The 18616-nt window shown below is 33.6% G+C and overlaps 1 protein-coding gene across 1 annotated transcript; it reads left to right on the forward strand.

The window, feature by feature from the left end:
- The first annotated feature begins 6159 nt into the window (after positions 1-6159).
- On the forward strand, positions 6160-11608 carry LOC121248524. The gene is made up of 4 exons (XM_041147008.1): positions 6160-6403; positions 7558-8609; positions 9528-10395; positions 11426-11608. The coding sequence occupies exons 2-4, from the start codon at positions 7641-7643 to the stop codon at positions 11470-11472; spliced, it is 1884 nt and encodes a 627-aa protein (XP_041002942.1). The 5' UTR covers positions 6160-6403; positions 7558-7640; the 3' UTR covers positions 11473-11608.
- Positions 11609-18616: the final 7008 nt, after the last annotated feature.

The raw sequence follows: 18616 nt of genomic DNA on the forward strand, positions 1-18616 counted from the left end.
ATTTTACTTTAGAACTGAACAGTGTCTCTACAATAGCAATATAAGAGATGAGTTTGGATCAGTTTTCAGATGTGGTTTTCATTAAGTATACCCAAGTTACTCTTGTGAAATCATCAACAATTGTTAAAAAAATAATGGAAGCCATCTAGAGTAGGAGTAGAAAATGGGCCTCATATATCACAATGGATTATTTCAAAGGGACAAGAAGTATGAGATTCACTATTGGGAAAAACTAATCTAGGCTGCTTAGCATAATGGCATACATCACAGTTTGTATGTCTTGAAGGAGTTACAACAGGAAAAAGTTTATGTATAAAACTTTGTTTGAGAAAAGAAGGATGACTTAAGCGATAATGCCATAGATCCAAATTGATAGATGTACAAATAGAAGGTACAACAGAAGATATACTAGAATCAAATATATAAGAGATTGATGCTTTATTATGCAGCACATAGTAAAGACCACTTCTTTCTTCACCTAGACCAATTGTCTTCCATGCATACAGGTCTTGCATGAAGCAAAATTTGTTTAAGAAGATTAGGCAACAATTAGAAGAATGGGCACGTTGACTAGTTGACAAGAATTTAAAAGAAAATGAAGGAACACACAAGACATTGTTAAGAACCAAGGAATCTGAAATTTTAACAACTCCTGTGTATAATTGATGGCCATTTGGTAGTGTGAGAAAAGTTGAATGAGCAATGGTATAAGAGGAAAAATGACACTAAGCTAACCATATGGTCAGTAGCTCCAGTGTTGATAATCTATGGAATATCAAGATCTGAATGATATTGTTTAACAAACAAGGATCAAGATTCACAGTAGGCAAGAATTTACCTGATTGATTGAAATAGAACTAAAGATTTGGATGAGATGTGGTACCTACTAAATGAGCCAAGGCAGGTTTTTCAAATGAATTGTGTATCTCAAGCAAAGAAAGTAATTGTTGGCATTGTTCTTGAGTAAATGGTAATTGAGGTATCTCTCTAACTTGTTTATCCTGTGAAATAATATCATACGAGTTACCATCAACATAATTTATTCTAGGCTTTGTGTTTTTGTAACCAGGAGGATACCCATGTAGTTTGTAACACTTTTCTTTTGTGTGTCCTGCCACTCTACAATGGCTACAAATAGGCTTCAATTTTTGTGAATAGAACTTGGATCTTGGAACATATTTATGAGAATCAGATGTTTGTCTAGTAGAAGCCGAAGTAGCGGAATTCAAATTGGAGACTTTATAAATGTTAAGGCTACGATGGCCTTCCTCTCGTAAAATTAGGGAAAAAAAACCCTATTTATTGGTGGCAAAGGATTTAGCAAGAGAATTTGGACTCCTACATGAGAATAGGTATTGTTAAGCCCCGTTAGAAATCTCATCAGACATTCTTGTTGTTGATATTCTAGTAACCTTTTCAACACACCACAATTAAATTTGGTCCACATCCCATAAGATTTTCAACTGAGTGTAGTAATCACTTCCAGATATATCTTCCTAAAGTAAAGATGAGATATCCTTATGAAGTTGGAAAATTCGTGGCCCACTAGACTGCGAAAACTTCTCTTTGAGGTCAGCCCAAAGTGCAACAGCTATATAAATGTAAATGCAACTTGCTGTTAATTTCTTCGAGACAGAATTGAGAATCCATGAAAACACCATATCATTGCATTGAAGCCAAGCATCATGCACAAGATCAGAGGAATTTGAAGGAAAATTCAAACTGCCATCAATAAACCTTAGTTTGTTCTTTGCCTTTAGAGCAATCCTCATAAATCTACTCCAAGAATTGTAATTATCTCCATCCAGCAATTGAGAAACAAGAATAATTCCTGAATTTTCGCTATGATGAAAAAATACGGATTTTGAAGAATTGTCCATGAGATTCACAGCGAGCGTCGCAAAAGAAGAAGAAGCCATCAAGAATAAAAAAAAAAAATTTCTTCTGATACCACGTAGGAAAATTGATCTTGGATGATCCAATCACCCAAAAGTGCAAGACGATTTAAAAAAGTCCAAGAATTCTTCTAAATTGGAAACTATATTCACTATCATTATGAAAGTGAAAAGTAAAATACAGAGTTTTTTTTTTTTTTGATAAAGTAAAGTACAGAGTTAAGTTTACGTGTATATATACAAGAGAAGAAACCGTATACATGTGCAGCACGTGTAACAAAATGAACTTACAATTAAAGTACATATTTACAAAATTCTATTTACAAATAACTATTTATATATTTCAACAGTAACCCCCCCCCCCCCCCCCCCTCCTCCCCCAAACCCAAAAAAAAAAAAAATTCTTATACAATGCACATATTTATTTTCTCCAATTACCAACTTTACAGGTGATTATTTAAATTTAAGATTCAGACTAACTAATATATTCGTGGGTGAAGAAAATGATATATGCATTCGGTGGAAATGGCAAGAGTCATTTCTCTGTTTCTCGTTTCCAAATTCCAATGCATCTGCCGTGCAAATTGATTCATTCTCCTAAGTACAGGTATCTGGCACCAAGTCAGACGTCTTCACCTACTCTCTCTGCGAACAGATCTAGGTTAATTATGCGTGCCTTCCAACAAAAAAAATCAATGTAAATGAAAACGTTTGGTGCAATTTAATTTGCCAAATTAACTATCCCTTATTCTTGATGATCAGTTTTGCTCGTTAGTTGTCAGGAGGAAATCAGTTCCATCGATCCATCATGGTATTTAGGATGGATCTGGCAAGAATATCTACGCATTTGATTAGACAGCACTATGTCAACTACGTACTGTTTCAATTAGTAATCGGTGACTTTTAAAGTAGGTGTTACAATTTATGAGAAGTTCGTTTTGGATTGCACCTGAGAGTCTGAGGCCATTTATAAAATCTCGATGACATGGTGTTTCGTCAAGTACTACAGTTCCATGAGAAGTCATTCTCCGCAGGTGAAAATGGTGCTGAGTTATTTTATTTATTATTGATGGTCCATCATTAAACTTTTGTTTTTTGTTCCACCTATCTAATGACATATTCTGATTCATTCAGCTCATGAGACTCTGTGCGTGTGGAACTACCGTCTGGCCTGGTAACGGCAATCGATGTTTTTTGGTTTTAGATTGGAGAAGAACTACTCAAGCTCCATCTGGGTAACGGAGACAGCAATCAATGTTTTTTGGTTTTAATGCTTATGTTTTCACACCCCTTCAGAGCTTTGAAATCCCAATCTCTTCTGCTGAAGTTGTTGATAGCCGACCATTGGGCCCCTTTTGTTCCCAAGCTCTGGTGTCTTATTACTGTAAAATAGCCCCACGCATTCCACATTTGTTTGTCCGCTTGGAAACCCGTACATGCATTTATCCCACCGTGTATTGCACTGATCTGTATACAGTATACACATGCACGGTTTCTACTTCATATGAGTTCTCAAATAAACGGGAGTGGTGGAGCCACTCAAACTCCTGCTGAGAAATGTTTGAGCAGCTCTGAATTAAGGAGTTTTTATTTTTATTCTTTTTTAAAAGTTTAAAAAAATTATAATGATTAATTTAAAAATATTTATACTTAAATTATATTTTAGAAAGGAGATAAGATGAGAGTAAAATCTTGAGATGAGATCTATTTACAAACAAGCCTGGGGTAGGTTTGGATACACAAATCTCATTTCATCTCATCATTATAATTTTTCTAAATTTTTATATAAAAATATAATAAATAATTTAATTTTTTTAAAATTTAAAAATAAAAATAATATCAAAAATTTATATTTAATAATATTTTATTTAATTTTTAACAAAATATCTCATCTCATCTCATCTAATCTGAATTCTCTATCCAAACCCCCCGCATTTCATTTGCTTACTATGCAGTTTGAAATATAATTTGAAAAAAAAAAATTGCAAGCGTCCAAAGGCACCTTGCTTTTCTGAAAGTACGTCCGACCAAAAAGAAAAAGGTTAATAATGGTACATAATAATGGACGTTCATGAACCAAAAAATAAATGGGGCCGTTTATGGGTTAGTACTCTCTGCATTAAATTATGGCCCCAATTACCTATGCTGTTAATCCTTAGATTTATGGGAATTAAAGACTACGCCTCACTTGTTGATGTATGGGCTAATGAAGATACGTGTCATATTACCACACATATCTAATCATAGCTACTAAGTCAAAAATATAGGGCAGGTATCGGTGCAGCTTTTTATTCCCTTTCCGTGATACCATATCATTATGTAAAAACTGATACAAGATCACCATATTTTATATAGAAATGACAATTACAAGGATGTGTAGCTCATTCGTGTTCTTTTTTTTTTTTTTTTTTTTTTTTTTTCTTATTGCGTTTTCTGTTTTTTGTTTTTTCAAAATGACTCATTTTTAGGTTTTTTTTTTTTTTTTTAGAAAAAGACCTTTTAGTTTAGAAAATAAAATTAGATCTTATTTTGTGTATATATGTTTTTTGTAGTTTTGATTTTCTGGTTTTACGTTTGATGTATTTTTTAATTTTTTTAAAAAACATTTTGAGTTTTTTCTAATTTCAAGTTTTTATATCAAGATTTGTATACACGTGATGTACCTGTTTCATTTCTTTTTTTATAGATGAGATGAGATGAGATAAGTTGATATTAAAGTTAAAAGTTGAATAAAATATTTTTAGAATATATATTTTTAATATTATTTTTATTTTGATATTTAAAAAAATTGAATTATTTATTTTATTTTATGTGATGATTTTATAAAATTGTAATAATTAAATGAGAAGAGATTAGATACATTGAGAGGAATTGTAAAAATAAACTAGACATGTCTCAAGTATCATGGATCGATCATTGATGTTGACATGTTTTTTTTTTTTTACGATTTATCAACCAAATTTTGATGGAATTATCATTTTAGTCATTCTTGCAATCACAGGAATAATTGAAAACTACATGACCACTTTTAAGTTCGTATTTGACCCACAAAGAAAGGCACAAAAAACAATATATAGAGACGTTTTCGTGCTGTTTTCCCCTTTTGGATATAATTAAAGTTAATTCCTAATAAATAACATAAATATATATATTTTTTCAGAGTATTTATAAGTATCAAAATATCTCATATTTTATAATAAGATAAATACTAGTTCTTTTAAAATTATTCAGATATGAGCTCTGTGCAAATAAATAGCTGACACGTGCTATTATTAGATTTAATTTTGTCCCTATATGTTCCTAACTGCAACAATTAGGGGGACTGTTACGTAATTTCGTTATCTCCAATTCAAACCAAGGAGGTGAAAAAAAAACACGTGTACGAAACTGGGCCAACCCGAAGGCAAATCATAAATGAAGCTGGTCCAGGACCATTCTCATTATCCTTTTACTTTCATAACTCTTTCCCACGCGCTCTCCGGCCTCACGTTTTTTACATAATTATTTCCTCTATTTTTTTTTTCGAATATTGTTTTTTCCTTATTTAGTTTCCCTATCAGGCCATCATGACGTTAAATCCAACTGTATTTATAATTCCATGATTTTAATTGTAATTCAACGATCCTAATTGAAATTACCGCTTGAAGTTGTGTAAAAAAACACTCTTGTATAGACTTGGTGCACCCGAAACTTGTATCTACTTGAAAGAAAAAGTTTATTTATCATATTTAGATGATATACTTATTTTTATTTTTTTAGCAAGTAAGTAATGTAAAGTTAATGAGTAGAATAACTCACTATAAAATATTATTTTAAAATTAAAATTAAAAAATAATTTATTTTAATTAAAAAAACAAATTTTTTCATTTTAAATTCTGTTATTGTAATTATATCAAATGGTATGATCAAAATTCGGACACAACTTTTTTATAATTATGTTTTAATTGGAGGACAATCATGTAATACAGAAATTTAAATAAAATAGAAAAGTTAAAAGACCTTAATATTTGTTTTATGAGAATATTAAGAATAAAGGATAACATGACTATTTTAAAATAATCTTATTAAAATGTGAATAAATTGTTAAGATAAAAGAGTCGTTTTCCATCTAATCTTTACGTGAGTGGGGTTGGTGAGTGCGGCGCGTGGGAAAACCGAATACGGGATCTTTTCTCTCGGCGAAACTTGAAAAAATAAGCGTTTCGGGGGTGGCGTTAAAACAGTGGATTTTTTTTTTGGCAAGATCTTGTTGGCTGTCAGAGTCAAGACCCGAAGACAGGCGCAAAAACAACCGTTTTATGTTAGGCAAAGCACCACTGCTGCCAGTGCCGGCCACTCCTACCTCACTCTCTCTTTACTAAGCAGAAACACCAAGGATCAATATCACAGGAAAAGCAATATATATACACATAAAGCGTGTTTTCCCCTTTTATTCGGTTCGGCTAAGGAGTTTCCTTTTATAGTTCCTTCTTCTACTTGTTTCTCTGTACGAAACGGGTTCGTCCGAGGTATCTCCTTTTTCATTTCCCACCGTCTTTGTTTCCGCTTTCACATGTGTTTTTCTACTTATCTCACTGTTCATGTCCAAGGTTGTTGTTCCGGTTTCTTTTTTTTGGTCCGTTCGGTCTGAGGGTTGTGGGTTGAATTGTACTGTGGTTTTGAGCATCATGGGTTTTGGATCTTATTTACGAGCTAGTTTTTATTTTCATTGATAGGAGTTTATCCTTTAGATCTAATGGATGTGGAAAATGTAGCTCAGGTAGTACTGTTTGTTTGTTCTAGAGTGGCCACCTCAATTTTCTTGCATTTTTTGCTCAATTGAGAACTCTGACGTTGTTTATTTGATTGATTTAGCGACGTCTTCATTATTGATTTAAGCAGATGAAGATTTCCTGTTTTACTTTATATTATGTACTCTGTTGTTCTCCTTTTCCTTTTCCTTGTTAGTTGAATTGACTAAAGTACCTGGAAACGGAACTTCTATAAAGACAAAAGATTTATCTTTCTTCACGCAAGATGACGTTGCTTCAGAATTTTGGCAATTTGGGCTTTTGAATACATAGAATTGTGAACTTGTTTGCACTGCATGCAAATTGTGTGCCATATATCGATTTGATGATACATTTTATCTGATTTCTATGGTTTGTATGGATTCAATAATCATGAGAAGCATAAATTGCTTAATCCACCTGTTTTTCTTGTAGTTTGTGTAGTTAACAGGTTATTAAATTTGATTTCTCAATCTCAAATTATGAATACGATTGGATGGAATGTCTAACTTTCTCTTTCCGCACCTATAGCCCTCAAGTCTGAGAGTTATTAGTGTTAGGAAATATGCATTGGGACATGTTTTAAAAGTAAAGTTGTGCAGTCATGTCAGGAAAACCAAATTGTATTTTTCTAATAATGCCTTGAGAAAAATTTAGTAAAAGTGGATATTTTATTCAAACCTGTCAAACGGTTCGCAAATTAAAGGAACGCAATCTGTATTATGAGTAATATTGTGGTTAAGTTCTTATGTAGATCTTTCATCTCAGTGCCTGTAACAGGTTCTCTTGCCACACGTTTATGGTGCTCAGAATTGTAGCATTTGGATTGTTTATTGTTTTAATTAGAAGCTGATTTCCTGCACAAACTAATCCAATTTATCACTTATACGCAGCGTTGAAGTATTTATTCTGTTCATCTAGTTGAAAAGGAATTAACTAGTCAACTCTATGAACACCGAATAATTAGTTACTAAGCATGGATAAAGTATCATCTGACTGTCCGTACCCAGGATGCTTTTTCTGCGTTATGAAGGAAGGGAATCCGAGTAAGCGCAGAGCAAGTATTCTGAAGTATTTTAGAGAACTTCCTTCACAGGAGGATGACGGTCAGGTTCTCCCAATCAGTGGTCTTTGGAACACTGCTATGGCACATCCAAATGACCCAGAGTTCATCGAGTTGGGAATTTTTGAATGCATGGCTGCACTCATATGGAAGGGCCTAAAAAATCGCCGTTGGCTTTCTCATGACCAAAACATATATATTCCTTATTATGCAGCTCATATTATTGGATCCTATACTATGAACATGGAAGAGTTTGCCGAAAGTTCTGTTCATGCTGGAGTGATCCCTCCCTTAGTTGAACTTTTGAGAGGTAGGTTGACTTGGGTTGAACGAAGAGTAGCAGTTCGAGCTTTAGGACATTTGGCTACATATTCCAGCACTTTTCCTGCTGTAGCAAGTCATGGCGAGATTCTTGAGCTTTCCATTCAACTAGCAATGAGTTCCCTGGAAATAGTTTACTCACACTTTTACCAGTACATCGATAGAAGACCCAGCTATCACTGTGATCTTCTTACACGTGGCATGGGTGGTGTTGAAATGGAGTCCAGGAAGGCAGAGGAATGGGCAAGTCAGTTACAGTGCTGGTCCCTTCAGCTCATTAATTGCTTTGCTTTTAAACCAGAGTTTCTCCCTACTATATGTAAGCCTGAATTCTTAATAAAGCTACCAGGCATGTGGGGTGGACTTGTTAATGAAAACTCACCTGCTGGGATTGGTTTATTAAGAACAATCTGCCATCATAAGCTGGGCAGGGGACCTGTTGCTAGCTGTCCTGGCATCATTGAAGCCTTGTGCAATATTGCGCGATCTTCAGATGATTGGCAATATATGGCTATAGATTGTCTTCTCTGGTTGCTACAAGATTCCAGTACATGTCATAAGGTATATATCATTTTCACCTGTGTTGTTTATACCTGACCCTGCATCCAATTTTATTTTCCAATGATGATTATCAAGTTTTCTTTTGTCCTCATATGCTTAACATTCGTTCTCATAAACTTTAGATGTAGAAATTACCTTCCACTAAAGCTTTAAATTAACTTCTCTTATGCTTATTCGTTATGTTGAAAACATCACATGTGATGCTTGAGTTCAGTTTTATCATGGGCATTGTTTGGACCTATAACAATACGAGATGTAAATCATTTTGAAGGCCTGAATTTTTTCAGCACAATTTGTGTCGTGTTATTCTTTTATCGCTACATATTATTTCTCTCTTTACCTATAAAAAAAACGTATTATTTCTCTCTTAGAAAGTCCTTCACATGTAGGAGCATATCATTTTATGTAGTTGTTGGGGAATAGATCACTTTTATTGTCATGATAGGTATTCCTTGCATGAGTGATGCAAGATGGTCAAGCTTTCTCAAATTGTTTGGATGGGCATGTCTTCAGTTGTTATCTTTATGAGGTTTTATTTTTTATAGTTGCTGTAATTTTGATGTTGTTTTTGTTTGATTTAGTAGCTAAATGTACATAAATAAAACACCAGTATATCACATTAATCTTTTCATGCATATTGAATTTTGAAAGTTAGAACTAGTAGGCCTACTCAAATTGCAGTTGAAATTTCTGCTGTAAAAAGCAGGTTGGACCACCTGCTATCACAGGATATGATTAGGTGAACATCAAGATGAAACTTCTTAGTAAAATCTTCAATTACTCATCAAGAAAAACAAAAGAAAAAAAGATAAGAGGAACTTCTTAGGAAGAAAGCAACCTACTTCTGATTTTTCTGCTCTTCAAGATATAGACTCAGCTATTATCCGCCCATTTAATGCTTCCCAAATTGCTTTTCAGGTGATAGATAAGGCAGTACCAGCACTCGTAGACCTTGCAGAAATATCAGCACTAGGCGATCACAAGAAGCTTGGTGATTCCATTGTAAATGTTCTTCAGGAATGCATCCAGTCCCAAGGGACTGGACGCAACTCTCTCAGCAACCGCACAAAAGAACAGATTGAGGAACTACTAAATTCTAAGCAGAGATTGAAATGGGAAAAAAGTATGCCAAAAGAAGATCTCCACATTAAACAGGCTGCAGCACTAGTGGTCAAGCTTGAAGGAAATTCCCTGTTTTCATCAGGAAATATATCTGGAGCTGCATCAAAGTACTCAGAAGCATTGGCATTGTGTCCAGTGAGATCTAAAAAAGAGAGAGTTGTTTTGTACAGTAATCGTGCTCAGTGTCATCTTCTGTTGCAACAGCCCCTGGCTGCCATAAGTGATGCTACACGTGCTCTTTGTCTTCACAACCCTCTTAACTGTCATGCAAAAAGCCTATGGAGAAGAGCTCAGGCATATGACATGCTGGGCATAGCTAAGGAGAGCTTGTTGGACGCCATTCTGTTCATAAATGAGTGCTCTCAGTCAAATGACCCTGATCTATCATTGAGACAAAATAAGGTTCCTGACTATGCTGAACGATTAGTGAAGAAGCAGATGCGTGCAGCTTGGTTATTTAGGGAGGCAGCTATCAAACATGGGGGTGTCCACTGTGAGGGTGATGCCGGTGGCATGTATGGCCAAGGTACTGACGATTCCGAGTGGGAGACAGCTAGTGAAAGTGAGATAGGAAATGATGGAAGGGATGAAATGGGGGATGAAGATGATGATAGTGAATGGAAGAATGATGAGAAAGATATATACGATAAACCCTCAATAAAAGGTACTGTTTGAGATGTCTAGAATTAGTATATTCATTTACTTGGCATTTTGGATCTTTGAAAATGCTTCGCCAAAGCTTCATGTGAAGCTCAGGAATATTTAGATTAAATGGTTTTGTAGAAACTAATGACTCTCTGGTAACATGAAAAGAAAACAGAGAGAGAATCATTTCTTACATAGCTCATGAAATTATTACTAGACTTTTCTCTGACTATAATGCTCAATTTATTTAGCTAAGGTAGATATCAACACAATTAGCCCTTTCTACCTATCAAAAATAATATTAGCCCTTTTTTAGGCTATTTTCTAGTACCTCCTTTGCTTTTTTAGTTTTCGAAAAGAGACTTAGTAAACCTTTTGGTGAAGACACATAGAGTTCTAATACTTGCATTACTTTATTGACGGTAAGATTGATGATTTATATTAACTAACATAAGGACCCTGGAGAAATGAAAGGTTTGCAGCATCAATTATCATAAAAGTATATTAAAGATGTCATTTTTTTTCGACTTTATTTTTGGGCTATAGATTGGTATTAATTCCATGATTGGGTGTGGATGGTTTAATTACCATTTTATAAAGTGTAAAATTGAAATTTGAGTTTTTTTTTGGTTATTGTCTTTAAAACTAGGCTGTTCTGCAAAAAGTAGGTTTGTCTTGAATTGATTAAGATTTTATCTAATAGTTTAGAAAATATTCCTCTCTGTGATCAAGACCTTGGACCATAAGATTTGACAGGATAACTATTCACTTAAATGTAGATCTAAATTTATAATGTAACATTAAATCTAATACTATAACATCTATTAATATTGCAACCAAACCAGTCCATTTTGTAGGCAGCTACAGTCTCCATTGTACTTGTTCTTTATCTGTTTATTTCCTCCAAATGTCCCATTCCTTACTATATTTTTGTTTTCCCTTTTCTTCAGTTGAACCTTTCACTTGCGAAGTTTTTATCCTGTGCTCATTTTCTTCTTTTTACATATTTTCCTGTCGGACCCTGAATGCTGTGCTTGAATATGGAACAGATATAAAGCATGGATACAAGGTGCAGCTTGCGGGGGATGAACCATGAGTGAGCCATCATCAAATGGAAACACTTACTGTGGCTGAAAAAGACCGTGAATTAAGCAGCTCTAGTTTTTTTTATTTTTTTATTTCATGTTCAACACCTATTGCTGCCACCTTGATACATTGGCAAGTATGTCTTCTGCGGTTCTGGATGCCTCATATCAAGTAGGCTGGAAAGTGAATATGCTTTTTGGTCACTGTGTTTGACAGTAAAACCTTGTTTGGGTCTGTCTTTTCTTTTTTGTTTCATTGTCAAAAAATCTTTTTCTTTGACCAATTTTTCATGTTATAATTCAACTGTAGAAAAATGATGAGATTTGGAGTCTAGCGCAATACTGGGTCTAAATTATGTGAAGCTTTTCGAGTGATTTAAGAGGCTTGTACATACGAAACCATGGGGTTATTGAATTTGAATTACATCTTTCTGTTTTTGGATGATAATGTCTGGCTATATTTTTTTCCAAGTTTTTAGCTGAGAAATATGTACTCTGATTTGCTTGGATTATTGTCTATCTGTCTGCCTTCTATGGTGACACTTCATACTTCATACCTTGGGGTTCACGAATGTCACCCAAGTAGCCCAAGTGCAAAAGTACCGAAGTGTTCACAAGAACAAGCCTAAACCGTCCACAATGGGAAAAAGTGTCAAATGATCAAAAGTTCTCAACTCAATGCCTAAGAGTCCTATTTATAGAGATTACAAAGTGGAAACTTCCAATAGGCCCTTTGGAATATTTTTAAATAAAATAAATAATAAATAAATAAAAATGATAAAATAATAAGGCCTTGCATGACCAATGTGGCCCGTGACATGTTTTGGCCCTTGGTAGCCTAGGCTGGCCCATGGCATGGGCTATAGGCATGGTTGGCACGGCTGGCAGGCATGTGACTGACATGGCTAGTGGCTTGGCCATGGGCCACAAAACATGGGGTCCTACCACATCCCCATAGTCGACGAGTTGGAGAAGGAGATGTTCTGTTTCAATGGAAAAGGTGCCACTGTCAACTCCTCCAACGTCTGCAGCCCTCGTGCTCCAACAGTGATTGAAGTTTGAAGGGGTTGTTCTTCCCTACTTTAAACTCGCTGCAGCCCTCTGGCTTACATCCTTTCGGCATGGTAAATAAACAATGCCGATCAGAATAAACTTGTTCCTTTTTACAAACTGAACTCTGCCTCTGCTAAAAACTTTCTTTCCAATCTCTCAACTCATAGGTGTTACTGTAAACCCGTGTGAGCATCTCCTCTATGCCCCTATTCGTTTATTTGCGTATTGAGATTCCTATATAATTCTCATGCCGATATCAGCCCAAACCACCACCATTTTACTACGGAAGCAAAGGTTCTCCACGGTCAAGCTGATCAACCAAAGGGTTACCTTCAAGAGATCAGCAATCACAGGTCGTGGGATGCGCTCGTATCGGGTAAGCAACGATCTCAACTTTTTAGAAAGCATTTGACTACATGCATTTCAGAATAATTTACTCAAACACGTGGAGTGCAATTTTTCCAAGTCTTATGCAAGATTGGTATCACCGAATATATGAACAAGTAAACACTTATATATGTTAATCTGTTGGTGAATGTCATATAGCTGTGATTGCCCACTGAAAACATAATCCTTAATTACATGTTCCTTGTGCAAACATCATGGTACTTGGTGAATGTCATATAGCTGTTGCAATATCCTTGCCGATAGGCTAAAGAATTGTTATTAAATTATGCACATATATTTCTCCTGTTGTTCAATCCCACTTCTGGAGCCAACAATGAACAGGGGATCTTGCTCCTTGTTATACGAAAATTAAATTTCTGACCTGACCTTCTATATCCTACTTGGAACTGATTTTATATATCTAAACGTCATTAGTTTTGAGATGGCAACTTGGTACAAACATAGAAAAAGATATTAATCTTATGCATGCATACTTGACTTATACAAGTGCACACATAATTCTAGTATAGCAGAGTTCTGAGATTTTTACTTGATGCACGCCCCCCACTAAATATCTATAACGACCTTAGTACGAGCTGTGTAGAAAAAGTGTTATTGCTGCAATTACAGTAATGCTCTATCGAAGTGGAGGGCTACAAAATTATTTGGATACCTCGAAATAACTATATGCCAAGACATATCTTTAGTGGTAGGTTGGCCCGTCAGTTTGTTTACATATGTATATACATGCTTGGCCCAACGAGAAAATGCCATTTAGGATGATGACCATTCATTTGGTGCCAACTCTGGCTGGCTATGATTGGTGTGGGATATATAGGGTTGGGCAGGGTTTCCACATGGTTCAAGGTGAGAGCTGGAAGTGAGAGATTCGGGCCAAGAAATTAATGATACAGGACAAAAGTAATATAATTTATAAACTTCTTCATAAGAGTTTTCATTTCCAACTCTTCCAACTCTTCCAACTCTTTTTTATTTTCTTGTCTACTTTTTAGTTTTATATTTTCTCGTTAAAGTTTGTTTTTGGTACTCTGATTAATTTTCACACTGTGAAAGCTGGTGGGAGTGTGAACTTAAAAGCCTTTGATCGCACTGCTAATCAAAGCTCCCAACAACCTCAATTTTCAACCACTTTTTCTGCATAATTTTTTTTTTAAAACTAATTATGAACAATCATGGCATCATTTAAAAGTGAGATTAGGAAGGAAATTTGTTATATGTGTTAATACTATATTGTTAGAGCTTAGAACAATGGTTGACTACCCATAATTATCGACTAGATTTGTTGCATAAGACAGAGGTTTTGTTAAACTTGTCTCAGCAATCATGTTGTCCACAGAGGTGGTCGGCGTGCTGCTCCAAGGGCCTACTATAATATTGTTCAAGTTTGTTTGTTTGTTTGTTATTTTAAAGCACCCCTAAAATGGCCCCAGCCTGGAAATAATGAAGAAAGGTACTGATGATTTCTTTTAAACCTTGTGATATTGACCTGTTCCACACAACTTTTTGCAACCCTTTTTCCATTAAGGTGAGAAAATTTCTGCACTTTTTTTTAAAAGAGTTCAGGAAGCTCTCCATTGTTGTGGATTTTGAAATATCTGTCTGTCTGCCTGCATTTCCATCCTTACATTAACCCAAGCTTCCCTATTTATTGCTTCAGTTTTCTCTTTAAAGAGGACAGAGATCGTCAACTTGAAAATTATACCAGCTATTAGAAAAAAAAAAAAAGCCTATAAACATGATTAATAAAGCTTTCATACACTCCCATGTTCGTGAGAAATTGGATTTGTTTTCCAAATATGATGGAAATACATGTTTTGGCAGATGTTTTTATCTCTCAACTCAAACGTATATATAAATAGGTATCACCGGGTTACCCAAAATGTTTTGTGTGTCTGTGATTTCCATATGAAATTCACATTTGTATACGTCGGGTGGGAGGGTATCGTCCATGATGCTCGTGTTTTAATCGATACGTTAAGCCATCTGGGAAACCATTTTTCCTGGCCTAAATACGGTAATTTTTACACATTATTTAATTTGTACCTTGAAAGTTTGAGATAATTTGGATTATTCAAACATTATAAATGATTAATATTGTATTCTAAATTTTCAGGTTATTATTATCTAGTAGATTCGGTATTTCCTTGTACCGAAGGATTTATGCCATTGTATCCGAAGGTAAGGTACTACAGGTCTGAACATCATGACAATCGTACATTTCAAGGATATAAAGATCTATTTAATTATCGACATTCATCCTTTCGGAATGTCATTGAATGAACTTTCAATGTGTTGAACAAGCGTTTTTGAATTTTAAATTTAATGCTCCCATACCTTCCAACTCGGCAACGATATCTTATTATTGCATGTTATACGATCCATAACTTCATTCGCATGGTTATACTTAATGATCGGGATTTTCTATCATATAGCAATCTCGATGATTATCCAAGAATGAATGTGGATCAGAACACCAGTGAATAATCTCATGTTCCTGACATATCGACTGCATCGGCACGGGCGATGAGTGCAACTAGATATGCTATTGCATTACCTATGTGGGAGCATACCTATGGTCAACAAGGAAACACCTAATTGCTAGCATGGTGTTGTAATCTTTCTGGTTACGTCAGTATGAAATAATAGATTATATATTGGAGACACTTAATTTCTATATATTGATCTTTAATATGTAAATAAATTATTGAATAAAACGTGGCCATGCTCCTAGTAGTATTTTTCCCCAATAATTGAATAATTTTTTTAAAAAAATTTCAACATAAAATTTACATACAAAATGTAGTGGAAATTCGGTTTTTACATGCATTGACTCATTTAAATAATAAAGTGATATTATTTATTAATTTTGTTATTTTTAAAAAATTTAAAATAACAAAATCAATCATATTTTATATAATCAAATAAAAACTATAGGAAAGATCTATAATGGTACTTGGTATTACTCATTTAACTCAAATCATAAATAAGAAATAATAGAAATAATGAAAAGTTGACATAAATAGTGAAATGGTAATATGAAAACGATACGAAAGGAAACGGAATTGTGAATAGTGCATATTATGAAAATGCAAAAAACATAAAAAAAAAAAAAAAAAAAACCGACGGCTGTTTTTAACTTTCTTTACGTTTTGACTGTTGCTTTCGTTGGCACGAATGACTGCTGTGCTGTTTAGACAATTTCCTTTTTTCTTGTCAGGTGAATAGTATAAAATAATAGTTAAATTTATTTTTTTATATTTTTTATAAATATATTTTAATTCATTTTAACATTTAAATATATTTTAAATTCATCTTAAATGGATTTAACTAAACTCATTCAACAATTTTAATTTATTACTATTTATAAAAATTTAAATTCATCTCAATTCGATTTAACATCTTAATACAATCTTAATGACTGCACGTGCACATATGAGAATTGTATTCTTGATTTTATTTTCCCGGGGAATATATATATATATATATATATATAATATAATATTCGTAATTGGTTGAAAAGGAGATATTAATATTGGCAGAAGGTGATAGCGGTAGAGTATTAAAGAATCCATTTCATAAATACATTGAAGATTGTAGGAACCCAATGAGGAAAGGGTAGAAGGGGCGAAGACCGGTAGAGGTCGTAATCCAAATAAATGAGGGGTTCAATCCAATATTTAAAGACGCAGCAAATATGATGTGATTTTCCGGGTAGCGGGTACGGGACCAGTCTCTAGACTTGACTAAAATGGAAAATGCTACACCTCCCGCCGGAACTTCTCTGTTGGGGTCTAGCAGTATATTTTAATATATTTTTTTTTATAATTTTTTATTTTATTTCGTGATTAAAAAATATTTTTTAATAATTTTCTTTTTTTACTTTCTGATTAAAAAAATATTTTTTTAATAATATGTTAAATTTATTTTATTTTTTTAAAATATTTAAAAATATTAAAAAAATTTATATAAAAAATTACTTTAAAAAAATACATAAAATAATACTACACCCCCAGCGGGAGCTCGCAGCGGGAAGCTCCAGCGGAGGCCGTAGCATGATCCGACTAAAATCATCCTCAGTCCTCACAAAGAAGTAAGAAGCGCCGTGCTACATACACGCATCGTACCCTCAAAGAAATAGGGACAAATAAAAGCAATGCCCCACAACGCAGTCGCACCCACCTCAACTCCCAACTAAGATAATACATTTATTCAATTTTAAAAGAAAAAACAAATACATTAATACCTATTTATCCTCATATCTTATACTTATAATTTTTTTTATAAAGATATTTTTTATACTTATAATTTTTTATAAAATATGAAATATATGATAGTAAATAATGGTTAAGGAAATGAATTTTTTATTTTAAAAAGAGTTGGACAAAAATAATTGTTCAGGTAAATATTAAGACTATATTTAAATATTAAACTGAGTTGAATTGAGTTGAGATGATAAAATATTATTAGAATATTATTTTTTAATATTATTATTATTTTAAAATTAAAAAAAATAAATTATTTAATATATTTTATATTAAAATTTAAAAAAATTATAATAATAAATTAAAATAAATTGAGAGTAATTGAAAAGTCAAACCAAGCCTACATGGTGAGCTGAATTAAAATTGTTCAGTTGCACAGTAGCTGTGCATAGTCAAGCCCCGGGTTGCACGTGTGGCTGACTGACTGTTCATAGTCAAAAGACTTGAAAGTTGGAAGTGCGCTATATCATTGTGGCCTTTTTCTTCGACTACAAGTTATGTTTGAGAATACGATTATTTTATCATTTTATTATTATTTATAAATAATTTATTATTATTTTATTATTATTCATAAATTATATCATTATTATTTATAAATATTATGAAAATACTTTTAGCATTCAAAGAATAAATCAATTTGAAACCTCTTACAAAATATGTCTCCAATCCCACCTTCTCTTTTCTATGTTTTCCTCAAAATATTTGTATTTCAAATTTTATAATGATGTTACGATCTCACATCGATTAAATATAAAATTAATTAGTTGTTTATAAATTTCTAAGTATCATTTTCTTGTAAGGTTTTTTATGATTTCACATCGATTAAGTATGAGATTAATTGGTGGTTTATAAGCTCCTAGATACTATTTTTTTAAGTCGATTTTTAAAGGTAGGTTATACTTAATGGGTTTATAACAAATGATATCAGGGCTACTCCACATATGCAGTCCATGTTGACACGATTGCAATCGTGCGATACAGGAGGTGATGTCGACATGACAATGTTCATTTGGGACTCAGAAAGACTTAGAGCATAACCAACTCGTGTGAGTGCCGGGACCACCGTGGAAGTCGACTACGAAATGTTGTTATGATCTCACATCGACTAAATATGAGATTAGTTGGTAGTTTATAAGTCTCTAAATACTATTAGTTGGTACTTTATAAGTTCTTAAATACTATTTCCTTATAAGTTAATTTTTAAGAGTAAATTCTACCTAGTGAATTCATAGGACATGAAATGCATCCATGCCTGTAAATATAGTCTCTTGCGATAAGACAAAGAGTGGTATTTTCTCTCGATTAATTTTGTTTTCTTTGGTCCTCTACAACATAGTTTTTATACATGAACAAAAGTAGCCAAATTTACGGCACACATGGTTGGTGTGAATGGTCAGACCCAGCGTAGTATCAGGATCATCCAATATAGCAA

This window comes from Juglans microcarpa x Juglans regia, chromosome 2D (assembly GCF_004785595.1).
Source record: "Juglans microcarpa x Juglans regia isolate MS1-56 chromosome 2D, Jm3101_v1.0, whole genome shotgun sequence".
NCBI classification, from domain to species: domain Eukaryota; kingdom Viridiplantae; phylum Streptophyta; class Magnoliopsida; order Fagales; family Juglandaceae; genus Juglans; species Juglans microcarpa x Juglans regia.

What these genes read in the sequence shown, in the direction of transcription:
- LOC121248524 (XM_041147008.1), top strand. Translation starts at nt 7,641, where the DNA reads ATGGATAAAGTATCATCTGACTGTCCGTACCCAGGATGCTTTTTCTGC. An exon ending in ATTCCAGTACATGTCATAAG is followed by an intron (nt 8,610 to 9,527) that starts GTATATATCATT and finishes ATTGCTTTTCAG; the next exon opens with GTGATAGATAAGGCAGTACC. An exon ending in CGATAAACCCTCAATAAAAG is followed by an intron (nt 10,396 to 11,425) that starts GTACTGTTTGAG and finishes AATATGGAACAG; the next exon opens with ATATAAAGCATGGATACAAG.